This window comes from Nipponia nippon, unplaced genomic scaffold (genome assembly GCF_047370975.1).
Source record: "Nipponia nippon isolate SJK-2023a ecotype South Korea unplaced genomic scaffold, ASM4737097v1 scaffold_4, whole genome shotgun sequence".
Taxonomy (NCBI): Eukaryota; Metazoa; Chordata; class Aves; order Pelecaniformes; family Threskiornithidae; genus Nipponia; species Nipponia nippon.
The window spans coordinates 1,669,144-1,689,848 of record NW_028262358.1 but is presented as its reverse complement, the minus strand read 5'-3'; the positions used below and the strand labels follow the sequence as shown (position 1 = coordinate 1,689,848).

The 20,705-nt window shown below is 37.7% G+C and overlaps 2 protein-coding genes across 2 annotated transcripts in view; one reads left to right on the top strand and one right to left on the bottom strand.

Annotated features, from left to right (window-relative positions):
* The window catches only part of LOC148053062 (uncharacterized), a 28,886-nt gene extending 14,266 nt beyond the window's left edge, over positions 1–14,620 (top strand). Inside the window, exons 3-7 of the mRNA XM_087777184.1 lie at positions 624–736; positions 3,413–3,549; positions 5,983–6,062; positions 12,248–12,311; positions 14,502–14,620. Coding sequence (XP_087633310.1) covers positions 624–736; positions 3,413–3,549; positions 5,983–6,062; positions 12,248–12,311; positions 14,502–14,527 — 420 coding nt within the window. The 3' untranslated portion in view covers positions 14,528–14,620. The remainder of the gene's footprint in view (positions 1–623; positions 737–3,412; positions 3,550–5,982; positions 6,063–12,247; positions 12,312–14,501) is intronic.
* The window catches only part of ACYP2 (acylphosphatase 2), a 45,509-nt gene that overhangs the window by 24,135 nt on the left and 669 nt on the right, over positions 1–20,705 (bottom strand). The window contains exons 2-3 of the mRNA XM_087777298.1: positions 20,433–20,449; positions 18,056–18,165 (exon numbers count right to left, since the gene is read on the bottom strand). Of these exons, the coding sequence (XP_087633424.1) occupies positions 18,056–18,165; positions 20,433–20,449 (127 nt within the window). The remainder of the gene's footprint in view (positions 1–18,055; positions 18,166–20,432; positions 20,450–20,705) is intronic.

Genomic DNA, 20,705 nt, shown 5'->3' with positions numbered 1-20,705 from the left:
TTATCTTAACAGTTTCAACTTTTTCCTCTGCAATATGCAAGGCTGGAAACCCTTCTTTAAAACAGAACTTCAATTCCTACACAACAAATTTGTACACCAAGCACTGGGACTTGAAAACAAAGTATTGTCACAAAAATCTTTAGTTCACAATGCAGTCAATGAAGACACAATCACTGAGTCATTAGTGACAAGTATTATCAGTGTGCCTGAAGACAGGCTTCACAAAACAGACCGTTTCTGTTATCTACAGAGTTAATTAACTAAAAACTAACCTCCCTTTCTAGGCATTTTATTTTATTCACCTACTAAAATACACCAGAAGTTATTTGCTAGAGCAATAGCCCTTTTTGCATAATTTCTTAAGTTATATCCCTTTCTCCCAAGGAATTTAATTTTTCACCTTTCTTAAAAAAATCTTTCCCTCAAGATCCATATGCTTTGAAAAAACCCTTTATGAGGCTGGCTTTCTTTATTTTTAATATATCACTAGATTGCTTAAATTTCATCAAGGCAGAATTCCTTTGTCATCCAGTCACTTTGTCCCACTGTAGTAGTATAAACATAGAGAAAACTTCAACTTAAATTGCCACAAGAGGAACTTGTTTGCTGTCAAGCTGTAGTAGAGCCAGAACAACTGGGAGGGCAAAAGTGCTCATGGATTTCAATGTCTGCTGGCCTCGAGACAGCTGCTCTTGCTATGGAAGAGTGACAGAATCAAGGACAAAAAAAAAAATTTGTAAGTACTTAATTCTCCTGCCTATCTTACTCTTTCCTCTTTGAGCTGGTTATAGAACCAGAACTAACATTTTCTTTTATGTCAGCATTTAGAGTACTTCATCTGATGCCTTCCTCTTACGTGAACTCCGTCTCATTGCTCCCAACTCCAAAGCTAAGAAAAGAGTCTTTTTCTAAGAAAAAGATCTTTTTGCTTACTGTATCAACAATCCTGTACCCTTAGCAGACAGCAGGCTCACAAGGTCCTGTTTGAAATACTCTCTACAATGGCAATAATGCACAATGGAATGTAAATGTAATTTTTTCTTATATACTAATTATTTAAACGAATTCTTGTTTTAAGCAAAGGTAAGAGGCTTATGTTACACTGCCATGGACTACATTTTTGTTTTCTTTAAATATATAGCAGCTTTTTAAAAACGCTAAAGTCAGTGTGAAGACCAGGATAACAGTATAATAATGATACAGAGCATACATTTTGCTTGCCTCAGCAGGCTGGGGGGAACATGTAGCACAGCCCTTTGCATTTTGTACTCCTGTATTTAGATACGACCTTGAGATTAATTCCAAAAGCCATTGGCATGTTACACTGCTGATCCACTTTGAGAGCAGGGAGGCAGTTTGGGAGGAGAAAAGCGTTACCAACCACAATGCTCTAAACAAGTGGCATCAACATTCACTTGAAACAGACTGCGTGTTCCACCCTCCGGCAAGCCCATGTCACCTCTGTTCGTGTTCATTTCACCACTGCTAACTTTCACTTGCGGATTTGCCTAATCTTGTGACCAGCTGAACATGACAGTTCTGGACTGTATTTTAGGAGGTGTAGATCAGAGAACTTATTTCTACCTAAAGACAGCTGTTTAAAATTAACACTTGCTACATACCAGATATACTTTGACACCAATGCATTATTGGAACTGCTATAAATTCTCTGTCCTTTCCCACTTTGTCCTTCGAGGTTTTCTCTAACAGCAACAATAAGCAGCCACCTACCAGGGAAACCACCACTGCAAACAAACACTTTGCTACCCTGGAACATTGACTCACATTAACCAAAGGGACTACGTATTTACTCCCCTCAGTGCTCTGGCATTTCTGTTCCCTCTCATCATTAAAAATATTGGGTTAGACAGCACATATCACCTGGCAAAGAATAAGAAGATATGCTATTTCTGTCAAGTCCCCCGTATCTCAAAGCGTATGCTGTGATTTCGAACAGGCGACGAAGCTGAGTAAGGCAAATGTTTCCCATAACAACAAGTGCCATGATGCAGTCAGGGAGATATGCACAGGCAGACCCTTGCACCAACAGAGCCCCGCTACAGACACCTGGGTTCCATATTTGTACAGAAGCTATCGATTTCAAGATTAATGTCATAACTTTTGATAGCCTCATTAGCTGGAAAAACATTTGGAGCATTTTAGCAAGTTCTATTTTCAAACCACATGGTAACACAGACCTCTCTTATGCCTTTCTACAGGGAGTCACATTCCCAGTGACACGATCCCCTTGGGAGAAGACAAGTTTCCATGCAAGACTCCAGCTAAAGCCATTAACTTCATTTTTTTACCTCCATTTGGGAGGCTAGTTAAAGCACAGGCAGGAAGAGGAGAGCCAATAGCACAGCACAGCTTCGTTAGGGGCACTGTTGTCAGGGTAAAGGCATCAGGCAGGTCTCATGGGAAGGATTCTTCAGTGATCCCCACACAGGTGACAGCGCTGTCCCACCAGCTCCAGCATCTCCTCCCACATCAATCCCACACAGCAACATGGCATTTTAACTCTGGGCAATGCAAACACTGGCACCTATCCCATCAACACACCGCTTCATGCCCGGGTCCCATATGTGCTCCATACTTGCAATTTCCATTTGTCTCCAGCAGGCATACCTTACATGCCTGACAACTAGAAACCTTGAGATTATTTTTATTAGATCACTCCCAACACAGTCAAGCAAAATATTTAGCATTTCTTAGAACCTGTGGGGCTCAATATTTAGGTTGTCAGCCTTCTACATATTTCTAGTTGGGAATAACAGGAACATCTCTTAATATTAGCTGAAATAGTAAACCAGACACTAAGTCGAATAGATTTTTATTAGCGTAAATTCACTGAATAATTGTGACTAAACTCAGGCAAAAGAACAGCTTTCAGAAGATGAAAATAACATACAGTTTTAATAAAAGACTACAGGTCTGGTTTTTTAAGTGTTTATCTATGGGTCTGCAAGTCCTGAGAAATCTGCTGTATGTACTCAAACAGCATGGCAGAGACCAATCTTGCCTGCTGTTCTGGTCCTACACCAAAACCCTTTAAAAGGATAATGAAGACAGCATCACATTTCATAAGAGATTTCCTGAATGCCTGCTGAGCTGACCTTGTTTACAAGTACTCACTGAAACGATTAATTGCTCATACGTTCCACTCCACACTGCTACGGCTCAGAATTTTCTGCCTATACTGTCCATATGGACAGGAGCCAGAAAGAAAATTTCTAAGTAATTATCCAATTAATTATTATTAATGCTAGCATTTAACAAAAAAATGCCAGCTGGCATACATAACAATCACTTCACTTCTATTGTGCAAGAACTACAAAAGGCATTTGTTTTCTTATTAATAGCTATAAAATACAGACAAAGTTGAACAGTTTTGTTTTGTTTTAAACTGCAGAGGACCAGAAGGGCAAAGAGAACAGAGTGGTGAAGGACTGGACTGGGAGCCAGGAAACAACTTGAATTCAGAGTCTGCAACACAGTTCCTGTGCAATCGAGCCAATCCATTCATCTCTGTGCTACAGGTTTCCATTGGTAAATTTATACTGTCTCATTCTTTGGCTTTATTGCTTAATTTTACTATCTGTTCTTTGGTAGTAGGAATCTCTTATAACACATTAATAAGCAGAATGGGGTCCTTACTGACTAAAGCCTATAATTTTTTTCTTTGCATTGTTTAACATTGAGGAGATTTTGAGAGAAGAAAGCAATGATTTCTTCTGAACCTAGCAGAAACTGACTGCTCCAAGCTGGCCCAGAGAAATCAACTGATACAGTAAGGCAACAGTCTTTTGAAACAGTCCAAATGCAGTTACTGGAAACTAGATAAAAGCATGCTATACCCTGAGATTTAGAGCAAGGTATTATTCTTCAGTGCCTTATTGACTTTAACCAATGCACAGAACCCCAACAACTTAAAGGAAGAAACCTTGTTATAACGATGAGTGCAGGACTGGCTATAAGCAGTCCCCCACCTCCCTCTCAACTCCACTACAGATTTGCTGTATGAGACTGTACTGATGCTGCTCTGTGCCGCAGTTTATGTACAGCATAGGAATAATCCATATATAGCTACTCAACAAAATTGTTTGCAATTTTAATTCACATTTTTGCTGTAACACAGACAAGTGTTTACCAAAATTTGCCTCAGCACTCATTCTAAATATACATAGTACCTTCACAGCTATCAATTTCAGCACCATTACAATAGCATAAAATAAATATGAACTCTTTTTTTTGAAGTTACACTATATTGCCACTGATGTATTTATGACATAATTAACTGCAATAACAGCATCAAACACCCCCTAGGCTGGGTAACAGTAGATCCTGACAGCTGAACTTCACACAAAACTGATGTGTTGTGTGAACTGGACAATACAGAAATTCATCAGATCTTGGTCTTCAGGGGATCCCGATACATATCCCAACATCCCTGGCACACTTATCATACAAAGCACTTGAATCTTCAAACCAAGCCAAGATGTATCTCATTTCACTCATGCTAATATTCAGCACTTTCTCCCTTAATTGAGAGTATATAGCAGTTGGAGGAAAGCTGAAAGCACAAATACAACTGTGTTAGCAGGGTTCATCGCTAGGACAGCCATCATTCAATCAGCTTTGCTCTCCCTAGCAGGTCTCACACAACACACCGGGGGGATTACTGCCGAGCATTCGTGAGGGCAGCAGGATAATATATTACAGCAATTCATGCTCTAACAAAAAGATCTGGAAAAGCAGCCAAATGGGCAGCCATCATTTTGCAAGGCATCACGGGAGCCCTGTTTGCCTGAACTTTTGCAAAGCTGACCACATCCTAGCTTTTTCCAAACATAACAGCAGGGAACAGCAAATGTGTGCTCCTGTCACTGAAGCTGAGCAATACTGCTCAAGCAGCTTCCCAGCCAAGTAGGGAACAGCACATGCAACAGTAAAGTGCAGCAGCACAAGTCAAAATTCTGTCTGTGTATATACTCCCAACCACAGATAGGTTACAGGTATGATTCACTGGAAAACAGGCAGCTGATCTAAGAGTTTGAACAGATGCATCTCCAAAAGGAACTGAATTTGCACTCCAGCAAAGTGGTTTTCATCAGAATACTCTGCCAGTTTGTCTATGAGGCTGCTGGGGAGCCTGACTTTCAAAGCTCACAGCCCCAAGATAGTTGCGCTATGCAGACTTGCTCAAGACCAATCTTTCCAATGCTCCTGGCTCTGCAACAGCCTCTGCAGAGCTCCCTTAGGGCCAGAGTCCTTACAGCCCCCTGACTGACAAGGAAGATCATGTTTCCAGGCTCCAGCTCCTGGATCCACAGTCTGCAAAAGCCGAGCGGGTCAGGGAGATCTCAGGCTGGCAGCAGCCAGCTGCTCTCCTCCACCCCTCCTAGAATACAGAGCCAAACCATCACATTTTCCTAAACTCTTAAAGATCACCTCTGCAAAACACTGAGCCATCTAAATTTACAGAAGTTTTTAAACCTACACAGACTGACAGTGGGGCATAGCTGTGCTGTCTGAATAATTCCTAGCACTCACCTTGAAATCTAATTTCAAGGAATGGCTTATATTATACAATGAGCAGGGCCAGAGGCTCAGGATTAGCATTTGTACAGCAAAACAGGATTTCAGGTGAGTTCCTATATGGTAGATAAAACATGCTCAGATCCAAAAATGTGACTGAAATCTCATTAAATGACTGCTGGGAGATTTGTGAGCTGGAATAGATTGGGTGTGTTGCTCCAGATAGTTTTTTTTCCTATTATATTAAAAATCTATGGCTTATAGAGGCAGAAAAGGAAGAAAAACTATTTGCCCAGGACCCTCTCCCATCAGAATGGTCATCAGGAGTTCAAGGGATCTTTTCCAAACATAATATCAGCTGCCCATTTGAAACCCTGCTTTTCTTTCATTAAGTTCTGAATACTTTCCAGACTTTTTCCAGACTGATTGTCTTTGTTCCTTTAGCAGCAGAGAAACAAGCAGGAAGAGCCCACAGCATCACAACATCGGAGCACAAGTCTGAACACCAGTGGAAAGTACTTAAGGTACACAAGCAGAGTATTCATTATAGATTAAAACAGCCGGCTGTTTCACCCCAACTATGGGGAAAACATCAAAGAAAACCAGCTTTGAAAAGAAAGCTTCTAATCCAGTAACAGAGTGAATACAGTAAATCAACTTGAGAGCAAAAGGATGTCAGACCAAACCCAGCATCTTCTCCAAGTTTATATAAATGATTCTCTGTAAAGAGACTTCAGTATCCCCTTCAGAGGGGCCACATAAAACAGAAAGGCGAAGACACAGAAAGTAACGTTAACTCTGCAGGATAGCTGGTAACATTCAGCATAGTTCAAGGGAAAAATCTCAGGGCACCACATTAAGCAAATAAACACTATTTCCCTGGAGTGTAAGACAAGGGAAAGGAGGAAGGAGCTGGGAAAAAACAACAAGGTAAAATTGAGTTATATATTATATAATGAAGTTACCCAGCAATACATTTTTTTTCTACTGCTGCAATGCACTAGTAGTGGCAGAGAGAAGAGCAGCATCAGAAGCAATTTTGATTTTTTTTTCCTCTTGTTGGCAAAGGGTATATCTTAAGTACATAAGTGTGAAACATACTCATCTTCTACAAAAATATGGTAAATAAACTGAACACAGCTCACCCATGAATCAAATCAGTACTACAGTAATTTGTGGAATAAACCAAACAGGTATCTCGGCAATATAAAAAGGCTTCAGAGTTCTTTCCCCATAAAACAAGCTCTAACTAGCTTCCTCTTTCTTTCTGGCTATCTATGCAGTATAGCATAAGTAAAAGATTTTGCTTAAAGGCCTAGATTCACCTAGCTAATTAAGCACTTAAATCCTAGAGAGATGATGCTTTTCCAAGTCAGCATTTTTACCACCAGAATGTTGGTAAGATCAGTAGTAGCAAGATTCATAGGATACATGCGCAGTTACACTGGTGAATTCAGAACTAAATCAAATCCACCCACCCAACACAGGATTCATGGTGAACTCTCTGCCCCCTCCTTTGTGTGCTGTCCATTTGGACAACAAAATCTTTGCATTCCTATGGAAGAGCTCTTGCATCTGGTACTAATACACATGATGTAATGCATCTGAAAAATACTTCCTCCTGATTTCTCACCAGAAGCAAGGGCTACTACCAGCTTAATCCTGAATCTGTTTGCCTTGTTCATAACCCTTGTTTTGGGAACAGCAGCAGCATTCTTGTAAAGGTCTTTTCATCCTTACATTATGCAACCTTAATATTAGTTTAATGTTGCTTTCTCCTGCGGATTATAAGCACAAATCTCTAGACTCAGAATAATACTCTTCATCCCTCTAAGATAGAAAAGTGGTCATAACAGGCTTGTTCCCTACTTACTGGACTATTAATCTTCAAATACAATCAGCACACACAAAAGGAAAACAAACCCCTTCAGCCATCAATCGGGAAGATCAGAGAACAAAACAGACATTATAGTGCACTGTAGTACAACTCATTTCTAGTCTATCCTCACTTTTGAATGCTTGGCTTCACAAATTCAGTAATGATCTTTTAACATTGCTCTGTACATTTAACCTCCATTTTTAGAGCAGTTATCTGAATTCTTTTCCTTCTCAGTAAGCTTCTGTAGGTTAGAACATTAAGTGGACACCCTTAAACGATAAGTTTGTATAAACAGTGTTAGTTACCCTTTCAGCATACAGAATATTTGTTAATTCTTATGCTTCACACTTCTCAGAAGGCAAAGATCCACTATGATATCCAGCTACAGTGTAGGTACCCCTGGCTATTTCTTGGTTCACACTAATGTGAGTTAGTGCCTACTGAGGGAGAAACATCAGAATTCACATGAAACCAAACCAAAAATTTTCATACCAGAATTTATATCATACTTTTGGCACGGCTTTCTGGGCAACACTGAAAAAAGTCAAAACCATCCTACACAATCTTTGTGCCTAATCTGCTGAAACACATTAGCCTTAAGCAATGCAGCTTAAAACACATTTTTAAATGCCCCAATTTATTTCAGTAGAAAAAACACCTCAGAATTTGAGGTCAAAGAAAATGTGTTTGACTAAAAAAGGCAAAACAAAAGATAACATTTCTGAAGTTGTTCTTTAAGAACCACATTAGTTGTTTTTTATTTTCAGAACTTGTTTGAAACATCACATGCAAGCTGTGGCCAAGATGCCTGTATATAAACTCACTGGAGTTTATATACAATCGCATGTGTGCAATCCATGCACATGAATAAATTCAGTCTCACCAGCATCCGAGTCTTTTCTACATAGGAAATTACAACAAGTTTCTCAATTTCCTTTCCATTATGTTTATGCAATTTGATATAGGCACACATAAGCAAGCCCTGCCACGCGCCAAGATGACTGGAAGCCACAGAGTATCACTGGTGAAGCACTAAGCTCAAGCTAGAAAACCCTGCTGAGAAGCAGAGTACAGCAGCTTAGGTTCACTGCCATGAAAACAGAGTCCCACAGCTTCTGGCTGTTTCAGCAGGGGCAAAGAAAGACTGCGCCTCAGAATGCAACACAGACATTGCCTCAGCAACCTTGCCAGAGTAAGCCATGTTCGATAGGAAAACATTTAGAACCTTACATCACTCAAGTATAGTTTTATTTCATACCACAAAAACCCAGGCAGCTTTGTCAAATGTAGCATCTGTAATCGGTTTCAAAGAAACCTACACTTTAAGTACATGCTTTTATTTTATTGATGATTACAAATTTGTTGCCAAAGATCTTTTTTTAACTGTGTACAGAGTTATTCCCCTTGATAAGCTGGAGTACAAAAGCTTCTTAAAAATACTAGTTTAAACTGATCTTTTACTCATTAGTGTTTCTGTAAATGTTGTGTTAGAGCACTGAAGACATCTAGAACATTCTTTCTTCAGCACAAAAAGCCAGAATAATGGCATTGAACTGTTCCACATCCTACGGTATCAGTAATAAAATATTTTCACTTTCAAAATATCAAAGCATTACACACAGTCCCAGCAATATCAACTACAAAGAATGCATAAATGCTTAAACTGCTCAAATGAATAAGGCTTCCAGTAGAAATGACACATCTTACTGGCATTTGTATTTTGAAAAGTCTCCTAGAAAGCTCAACCAGTCCTGCACAGAATTGCTTTAGAATAGTTACTGTGGTTTAATTAAGAAGATTAGAGTCAAAATAAGTTTCTTGATTTTTCAGTGTGCATCTAAGACACATCACTTCTAATTATGCAAGAAAATCCCTAAACTGAGTGCCCAGACAACAGTTCTACTTGCCTGTGTTTATAGTACAATCCAATACAACCTTGCAATCCTACTTGCTTTCAACTGCAGAGAGTTGAGAACTGAACATTATCACAGATAGTCATCAACTAAGCAAATGAGTGTCTGGAATTCTGTAGAAAATTAGGACTTTGTGTATTAATACTGCTAAAGGACTTTGAAGCATTAATGAAGCAACATCCCTGTGGAACCATCACTTCCAAAGAGGCAAGCCACCAGAGAGACAGAGTAAAAAAAAAAGTTAAGCACCTTGCCCAAGATCACATACCAAGTTTTCCAAGACACTATAGAATAACAGTTCTTATTCCAGAGGCACAATTCCAGAAATTTGGTCCTGTTTAAATGCAGGGATAACATCTGGTAGATGCTCTATAAACATAAAAGGAAAGCAGCTTTGTGTCTTCTCTGTATCTAACATTTAAACCAATATTATTATGCTCACTATTAATAAGAACAGGAGGCCAGGTATGTATGAGAGGCTTGCAGCAACTGTTTTTCCTTTAGAGACCTACAAACATGCAAAGTGTGGAACACCTTAATATTTTAATGAACAAAAGGAGTCGTATGGCTCCTGAAGCAAACAGACATTTCTGGCAGCTTCAGCAGGAGCTGGAAGAAACATTCTTCACTGAATCAATTCAAGCATCAAATACCATAAGCTGTTGAGAGGTGCCTCCCTCCCCCCAACTAATGAAAATACCTCAGTAGACTTGTGTTTATGGTATGAGACTAAACTATAACCTGTATTTTAGAATATTAGCTGTGAGAATTAAACACTGCCTTAACTTAGCAACCTTAACCATCAATGCAAACATGTGATCTTCAACAGGAACTTTTGTTTTATTCTTGAAAGTGACTAAATTGCTAAGCCTGCACTCCTTCAAAAAGTCTGATACTCAGAAGGTGAAGAAAACATGAGGATTAAGCTCTAATAAGACAGTATTCAGTAAATCCTAATTAACTATTTGTATTATAAGCTGACATTTAGCATAATTTGTTAAACTATTTTTATCAAAATATGTTGCTATGAACACTTCCGTGATCATAAATGGAAGCAGACTATAAAGAATGCCAGTTCTACTGCACTACTGCAGATTCACAGGGACTGTAAAAATTACTAGATTAAAAAAAAATCTACAAGGTCATACCATACAGCTATCTTTATACCCCAGCAGAAGAAATGGGGTTGTGCAAAGCATTCTTTTTGCACTATTCCATATCCAGAAAGACATAAGCATGGTTAAAAGCTTTAGTGGTTTATGGCATTTCAAATTAAAGAACAGTGACAATCCAGCACTGTCAAAAGGACAGGACCTGTGCCAGGAGTCCATTTCTATTTCTGGCTCTGTCACTGGTGGGCTGGATGACCTTCAGTGGAGAGCTACACCTCTTCAACCACTCTTGGTCCACAGGGAGAGAATTGCCTTTTGCTGTGCCCCTAAGTGACCAACAAGAGAGGACTTCACTACAGGGCAGTCAGCATTGCTGTAAAATATGAAATGGCAAGGGCAGAACAAGGATAAGCCACCAGGCCTCCAGTTTTGTGTTGGAAGCATACAGCTCTCTCCTGCAGCTCAGTGTCAGTAACACCTTATTGGTTTTATTCTCAGAAACCAGTAACAAAAAACTATATCTGACTTACCGAACCCATTCCTTGTCTTTGCAAGCAGAGTACAGTGCTACAGTAGACTAATTTAACAGTAATCTAGTTTTGAACTGCTAAAACTCCAAAGAACAAGGTTTACTTCCTTTCTTCCCAGTTTGTCATAAGTAAATTTAATTTACAGGACCAAGCTCTGAGCCTGCATAACTTAAATAGTTCACAATTTAGCCTGTTAATTTTCAGCAGTAAACAAATAATCATAGATATGAAATTAATACCTCAAACATTCAGTATGAAGAGAGATGGTCACATTTACCATTATACTTGGACCCACAGTGAACTATAAAAATCCATCGTATTTCTTGTCATCTGACTGCTATTGAGACACTGAAATACTGTAAATCAGCTTCAGCAGTGATTAATGTAAAAACTGTACTTCATTACAATCATAAATGAGAACACATCCTAACCCTTTTTCACTGTTTGCATTTTAGCAAAGTAAAAAAAAAGCTTAATGCACACAATTTTAATTTCCCTCTCCCCTTTCCTTCAAAATATATCACTATCAGCTTCCCAAGAACAGCATATCCAGGAACTATTTAAGCCATACTATTATGGCACATAGCTGCCTCATTGACAAGACACAAGGTAAACATTAAGTGCTCTGTATCAGTGCAGATGTATTTTTATAGAAAATCAGCATGGCAAAAAGTATTAGTCGGCACAATTTTATAAATGTTTTCTGTAACACTGAAGCATATAATGACCAGTGTTCTTTGTATGATCAACCTCAAATCTAGCAGATGCATTTTTGTGTCTGTGTGCTTTTCTAGACATGTGGGATGCTAACATTCACCTTGGCCTACACATTCTTTGATCAGATAAAAGATACAATGGAATTTCAGCCAGTGTGTTCATTAAACACAGCTAGTAATTAAATCATTCCAGTAATAAATTTTTACAGCTTTTTAATAAATACAACCCTGAAAATGTATACCTAGGAATTTGGAGCCTATTTTGCAAACAACTGTATTCATCTTTGAATAATGGTAAAAGTTTCTCACAGTCTACTCAATTTGTTTTAGAAGTACTTGTATTAAGATGGTCTAATGATCTCTTTCTTGGTAAATCCTCTCTACCATGTTTGACCATAAACTTGGTTTCACACACACACCCCTCTTGGTATTTCACTTCCACCCCAATGCACTTATCCCTCTGACATTCTCCTCTCCCATGCTAACAGACTTCAGAATTTTCCTTCTATCTCTAGGACCAATCTCCTACAATGTCATGTTTGTTTTTTTCCTATTACAGCACACCTTTGGTTACTGTATCATGCTGCCTCTCTGCCCAATAGACATAAAAGCATCTTTGGAAGGTTTGTACCTTTCCTGCTAGTCTGATGTTACTCACCACTTCTTGAATCTACTGATACCCGGTCTGCAGTCGCATTACAGATCACCTGTTGCCTAACCCAAATTGACTTCCATATTCTTTCCTGAATCCATCAATGTTCCCAGCCTCTCTGAACTTTTCACTCAACTGCCTTTGTCTTCTGTTCAAGAGAAGGCTTCTGGGTATACCGCAGAGATCTCAAATATATCTAAAACCCTAAACCACTTCCTTGTCTGTACAAGTGTCCCCTGCAGATTCATTTCTACCATTATGCCTAGGTTCATGTGCAAAGAAGTGTTACAGTTTCTTCTCCTAAATAACTTTTAGATTGAGCTGAAATTTTTTTAAAATATCCTTTTAAGATGGAGACAAATGTCAAAATAGACTAAAAAACTATTCAATTCATATCTCAACATAAATTGAGTATTAAGATCTAGACTTTTGCTCAAGGAATCCAGTCATAGTCTAAATATGAAGGGTTTTTTCACTAGCATTTAGTTTCATTTCATGTGATCAGGGCTATTCTCTGCAAACAATTAAAAAATTATATTGAAAAAAGTATTTCTTCAACACCAGTTGGTATAGACAGGAATCTTGGATACACCTGACTAATTAGACAGAATGACACTTGCAATATTAAGTAATACAGAGTTCCCTTCTCCCCTTTCATGTGGTAAAAATTTCTATTTTTCTATGCAGATACACACTGAAGTAATTTTCAAGTCTTGTATCATTTATATATTTAATATTAATTCTTCATAACTGACCAATATTAAAAATTAGAACATCCAGATTAAATTAGCATTAATTTACTAAAAAACAATTTCCAAGACAAGCAATCTATATTTAATATCATGCCTTTCTACAAAGACAGGAAAAATACTTACTATGCTGTTATTATACTACTTGTGTCTAAAAAACATCCTAAGATTTTGCATTTTAAAGTGTCAGACTGATTTGAAATCTTTGATTTTTGGGAATAAATTCTGAACTTGGCAACCTGTAAGAGTCTTACCTTCCTTTTTTAATGGATAACCAAGTAATATGTCATCATTCAAAGTTCAAAAAATTCTCATAGGAAAGTAATTTCTAGCCTGTCAATGCAAGTTGCTATGGCAACAACCACAATGACTACAAAGGCTCTAACCTTATTTAAGGAATAAAATGGAAAAAAAATCACAAGATACTGTAATGAAAAACCCTGTACTATAAGTCTTCCTGAAAAAAGATACCAAAGGACTACCTCCTCTACCCCATTTAACGATATCTGGGCTGGCAAAAAAAGCCTTCGGTTTACCATAAAACCTTACGTCACTATGTTTTAGAAATGCTGCGACTCTGCTTTTCTTCTGACTTTAGTATTCTTTGGCTTACAGACAGGTAAAAGACTGAAAATAAGCTTTTAGTATCTGAGGATAATAAGTGTTATCTATGTGGAGCAGTAGCAGCAAACAGGACTATAACACACAGTAGGGAAAAAGGTAGTGAAGAAAAAGATGGATTCTACCATAACAGCCTAAAAATAGATTCACTTCAAATGAAGCATGTATAGTTGAAAGTATCTACAGAACAAACAGCTCCATCTAGAGGTTAAAAAGCAAGGGATATTAAAGCAAGCTTACAGGTAAAAGGTTCTCAGGACTTTTTAAGAAGTCTGTAAGATCTCCCAATTGAAATAAACTGGCTTCAAAATACATTACTTAAAAGTCACCTGATCTTTGAGAATACAGAAGTTTTCATTAAAAACAAACTGGAGACAAATCTTGAAATGAAAATATCTAAAATGAAAAACTGCTCATTCATACCTTAAGCTTCTTGCATTTCAGCGAAATTCACACTGAAACTCTAGCCTCAGGGAACTCGGTAAGTTTTGCCAGTTTTCAGCATATTCAAGATTTCACCACCACAGAACATAAATCAAAGTCAGCCTCCCTGCACCACTTCAACAAAAATTTATACCCATGTTCAACGCTAAGTGAATGGTCCAATAGGAATAAAAGTTCTTGCATGTGCAACACTTTCAGGCCCCAATCCTTCATACTTACCTATCATTTTCCACTTATTTCCACAAGAGTCAGAATGGCCCTGTAAGTTGTTACATGCTCCAGAGCAAACTTTATTTTGCACATCATCTTTCAAAGTAATTAATCATAATCACATTTTATGTCTGCAGGGAAACAACTACTTCTCATGTTCTAGGACAAAATCCAGGCTTCAGCAGACTGCTTGAGAAACGACACCAGGCTCAGGTAAAAGAGGCCAGTTCTTTTCCCGGGCAGGATGGGAAGGAACCAAACCCACAGCCCACTGCCTGCATTAGCAAACACTCTTCTGTTCTGCATCTGCAGCAGTAGCTGCTGCTGGATAGATACATATATATGTCCTGCGCTAGTAGATACGAAGCCTCTGTCTGCCTTCCCGCACTTCATCCCTCAGTTCTAATACAATAAAGTTATATTTGACTACCCATGACTCTCCAAAGATCATCAGTTACCTGCCTGGCTCATTTTCAAAACAGATCTTCTCTAACATGCTCTCACCTCACTAGAGAGCTTTAAGTATGGGTGGACAGTCATACCTCCAACTCCCCTCATTTAGATCTTATTTTCTCCACTTTATACTGGTTCTGGTCACTCTCCATCTGAACTCCACACATGCATTACAATAATGCTTAAAATAGATCACCAGCACCATCCTCATAGTTCCTCCCAGGGTTATATTTTACCCTTGCAGCCTGCATAAAAATCATATAAAGGTATTGTTTCTTGAGCCTGTACTGGACGCTTCCCAGCTGTGCCTCACAATACAAAGAACATTACAAAATAGAATAAAAAGGGTCAGAAAATCAGGAGCAAAGGACTGCTGCTGGAAAACCATTGGGTTAGAGGTCTGCCGCATTACTGCTCCAGAACAAAGGCATGCTTTGTTATTCGCTCCATGCTTCTGGTAACATTGAATTGCCTCATGGTGTCTTTCCCACATTTTTTATACTTCCCCTATCTTTATCCTCCTCTCAGACCCTTACCCCTCTTTTCCTCCCTCCCATATTGCTTTTTCTATTAACCTGTTCTAGAACTGTACTTTCTAACGGCATCCCTACTCTCTTTTTAGCTTATGTTCTTGATTCTATTTAGCATCATGAAAAGATAAACATTGTTTATGATAGACCAAAATACCCCTAAAAAATACTAACATTAACAAGCCAGAACCAGTAAAACAACTGACAAATCATTTTATTACCATTTATGTGATTTTTAAGAGTCCAAGTGCTGCACCTCTGAAAGTCAGGCTATTTTGTGCCTAAAGTTTAATTTGGAAACTTATGCAAGTGTTAAAATACCTGTCCAAAAGACACTGCACAAACTATTCTTGAAAGATTTCCACAAGATAACACATTGTTCCAATATTTGAAATAACACTCACCAGGAGCCTTTCTTGAAATATCTGACAGTGTTGATTCATATACTGTATTTCTCCAAAAATTATTCAATTTCTTTAACATACGAGATCTCCAAAATCAAAAAATGACATACACATACAGTCTCTTAAGTTCTGAATATCTAGCAAATACAAACCAGAGCTTGCACAGGAAGTTCATGCCAGAATTTCCTCCTGATTATTTATCACAGTTTGAATACAAATGTTTAGGATTACTGATTTATATTAATTTGTCACAGCAGAAGCAAGCCTCATTTTGTTTTTATTTAATACAGCATTTTAAATAACCCTTGAATCTAGAACACAGTATTATGAATTCCTAGGAACCACGACTCAGCATTACAAAAAAATGATGTAAGCTCTGGAAAAAACTTGAAACACTGAAATCTATTTTGATCTTCTATTAACATGTACTAGCAGAGAGAAATAAGGGCCTTTCCAAGTAGCTTTTCATATGCAATAGCTCCCTTTTCACGTGCAAGTTCACCAATTTAGCCAAAAATAAACTCGCTACCTTTTCACTCTATCAGAGGACACACAAGGAGCAAGGCAAAGTGAACTGTTTCCCCTTCAGCATTCTACTCTAGAACCTCCAATTTAGTAATACATGCATACTTCAAAATCATACTTCAACTTCAGCATCACAACATTATTCCCATATCAGAGGAAATTAATGGATTTCAAGCATAAAATGAAGAAGCGGCAACTCAAAAGAATTTTTTATTTCCTCTGAATATCAAACACAATATACATCAAAAGCTTCAACTTTTTTTTAGGTTGCAATCCAGCTTGCTGACCCTGGTTAAAATTGTATAACAATAAAAAATTAAAAAACTTATTTCCTTTTGGAATAGTCTGTATGCCAACACATGTTTGAGAAGAAGCCTAATCTTTTAGTCTTATTTTGCAGCTCTACTGCAAGATCCCCTATTACACACAAACTTTCTGGTGTTGGGGTAAGTGCAGCTTCCTTTAAATCCCATCAACACAGATAACGAGAAAGGGAAAAGGAGGGATGAAAACACTGCATTCTGCAGCAATCCTAGTTCATGCAAATACAAGAAACTCCAGGAGCTAAGCTGTGCTTTCACTTAAACCTGCTTAAGACATCAACTGACTAGAAATTTTTCAATGAAAAAAGTACTTCAACAAATAGAAACCAAATCCTGATTTCTCACACGTTCATTTTCGGTGTTCTAAATTAACCAGAGAGATGGCACCATGATACTAAATTTAGAAAATATTTAGATCAGGCCATTAACAAAGGTCTTCCAGAAAATAAGTATAAACTTGACCTAGGAAACAACCAACCAATGTTTCTCTGGCTTTGTAAATGTTCCACAGCCCAAGATAAGCAACCTAATGTTAAGCTCAAGACCAAAGAAAATTACTACAAATACTTCTGTCACATTAGATAATCACACATAAATCTCTTCACCAGAAAGCATAACACTTTTCTCTGCAAAAAGCCAACTTTAAAGTTCAGTTTTGAAGCATTTTGTGTATTGGTAAGTGCCAGCAGAATTTGCACTAATAATTGTCCATCCATAATAAAGCTTACAAAGGAAAGTTTTACCACCACTCATTCTTTGTTGAGAGTACAAACCACTGAAGGGTTTTTAGGAACTCCCAACAATCTCCCTATATACACTTGCAAAAAATGATAGTTGGAAGCAACTGAATTGGGCTTTCTGTTTTTCCAGGCATCATTTCCTCAGTGATAGCTGTAAGCATTTGGAAATTGGCAGTTTAACAAAGACAATCATATCCATTCTTTTAAAGACACCAAAATATTTCAAAATTTATTTCCAGATGGTAGAGACTACAGGCCTTTGCTGAAATGTGTATTAATGTATTAATTTTTAAATCAGAAAAAAAAAAATCATACTTAAACCCAGTTTCCTTTGAACTGATTTAAGCACAGGCTGCGCAAGCATTTCAAGAAGTTCTTCAGTCTGTTTCCTTAGTGTTGTTTTGCAGAATTAAAAACTAGATCTGTGCTCACGTGTATGAATAAAGGCTTTTTCTTCATTTCACAAGAAAATAATGCGTTAGGGAAATACGCTGACAAACTGTGTGACATTAGAAATTAAAACTGGCCAATACCACACACTATTTTTAAAGCTTACCTTCTTTTAAGCTGTAGAAAAGTTTATCTCCTTAACTCCTCAAAACCAGTTATTGAAAGTACTGTTGCATTACTGACATATGAATCTACTTGTCACTTTGGATTAAAAATATTTCTGTAAATGACTTTAGTAAGACTAAAAAACCACCAAAAATACTTACATTGCATTTACTTTATCTTCTGGACCCTGAACTTGGCCCGTAACAGTTCCTTTACTGGTATTTTTAACCCAGCCAACCACTCCTAATTTCCTAGCTTCCTCTTCTGTGTACTGATTCAAAAAATAATGAAAGAGGACAATCAGTGTCAGCACATACACCACATGTATACCACTTAAAACCCCACTTTCATAGCTTTAAGACCTACACTTAAAAAAAAAAAATCCAGAGATGATGCTCATGCTTGGGCATTAAGGTATTCCTGTCAGCTCTGAAGTTGCAGCAGAAGCAGCCAACTTTTGAAGAAGGAGATTTAACATCTACATGATAAATGCATGAATTAATTCCCACTTCCATTTCCACAGCTTTTAATACTTTTCTTCAAAAAACCCATACATATGATGGCTCCCACTGAGACATTACACTGCTCATAAGTCATCTTCCTCTTTGCTTTATCATATGTACATGCATAGAAGCCTTCTGATGGTGTGAGGCTTTTTTCCATTCACAGGGAGGCCAAAGACTTGCTCCCCTTATTTCAGGAACTTTTAACACAATTTTGACCACAAAGGACTCCACTAATCCCACACCACTCCCTTGTGCCTACTGTATTCCTTCCTATAGCTCCTCCTATCACTGCTCATTTGCCTCTTCAACAATCACAGTGTCTAAACTCATTAAATTTGCTACATGTACAAGCATCATAGTTCCTTTTTTCCAGTTTCATCTTAAATCCTTTCCACCTGCCTTTCACCCCTTAAATTCTACCCCCAGCTGCTGCATTACTACTAAATAATAGCAGCAAAGGTCATAATCTCATTATACTGTTTTTCTAATATTTTTGCAATACCACAACAAATTATGGTTTCCCAGCTATTCACTTCTTGTGATGAAATCAGGAACTTTCAAGTACCCTGTTTGAGGTGGTTGGGGTTTTTTTTAAACTTTATTTTCTGCCTTTTATGTACATATGAAATATATGCATGGTTTTCATAATTTTTCTCTGAACGCTGAAGCGGTAGAGAACAGAAGCCTGTTTTGCAGAAATCCATTAAATTTTTGTTCCATGTAGGACAATAAACACACTATTAGCCAATACACCGTACTTCATTAATAGCAAATTTATTTACATTAAAAGTGCCTCCTCTGTTTTCGCTTCTTGTGTGTTTAGTAAAGATGTATAAGACTACATGGCCCATGTTTTTATCTTGTATTACAGAACAACAAGAGACCAATGGCTCTAACAATAAGATCTGAGAGTTTTCAATACATTTTGATGAGAAATAGCCAACAAACGTTTTAGAGTATGTGCAGTAATACCCAAACCAGTACACAGACACTAAAAGTGCACACTGCACTACCAGCCTCTTTAGACACTTATTCTAATGCCAACAGCCAAACTTCAGCTCAACATGACTATATTCCAACAGACAAAAATTTTGGGGTAATCTAGGCAATGAAAAGGTGTTGCTAACTATGAAGAGCATTTTTCAAGTTGATTATGAGCAGCTTCTCCATGCAAACTTGTCCAAAAGCACAGGAACGCAGCTGACAACCTGTTTCTCAATACTGGTTATTAGTTCAGGACTGGCACTGTGGTGCACATTTGCATGGCTCCAGGTCAGCTCAAAACAAGGCAGGGCAAGCTTGCACCTGCCCATCACATATTGCATGGACATAGACTTACCACTTGATAAAATAATTAAATTCAAGACATACTGTATTGTAATCCTCTATCCATTTCAATTTTGCACTATTTCACAATACATATAAACTATGGATAAAAAAACCCTTAAGTCTAATACTAAGCATGGCCCACTAATTTCAGCCAAAAAACTGTTCTTATTTGAAGTGTCCTCTTGTTTCTTGGGTTTCTGTAAAATGCAAAACTACCTGCTGCATGTTCAGAGCTGGTGGAGACATTTGGCTGGGATATTAGCCACAGATCGCATGTTTCTAGCACATTGTTACAAAGAAACACAATAAGCTTCTTTAAATACTGGTACTCTAGTTGCCATTAAAAAAAATTAAACTGGAACACATTGTTTCAGATGCTAATACCAAGATCTTCAGATCTAACCTTTGTAAAGGTTAACATGTTATAATGCTCTTGGGGCTGTTTTATCACAAGTAATCCAAACAATCTTTAGGTACTATACAAACAAGCAACACATTAGTAAGCTTTTAAAAATCCATTTTAATACAACAGTAATATAAAACATTTTTTTTCCTTTTAAATCCACTTGCAATACTTAGCCATCTAACCTAGAACTCAAAACAGCAGTTGGATATGTTTACACTCTACAGACCTGCTGCCGTATTTTTAGCACTGGAAATACTATACTGTAAAGTAGAACTGGTAAATCAGACATTGCCTTACCATCCTGAAACAAACACCTAGAAAAGAAAGAAAAAGACATTAAAATAATTGGAAAGCATATCACTTCTAGGAATTTCACTTAATATAAAGTTAGAGTAAACTGCATACAAGTGATCTGTGGTCTTTTCTTACAGAAATTTCAGAGAGCAGTTATGAAATTTTAACATTGGACAAATTCCACAGAACTTGTGAACAAGCTGGCCTTAAACCTTCCCTTGGACAAAAAAAATTATTTTCGTTAACGCAATTAGCGCACGTAGCTTTCTCTAATGA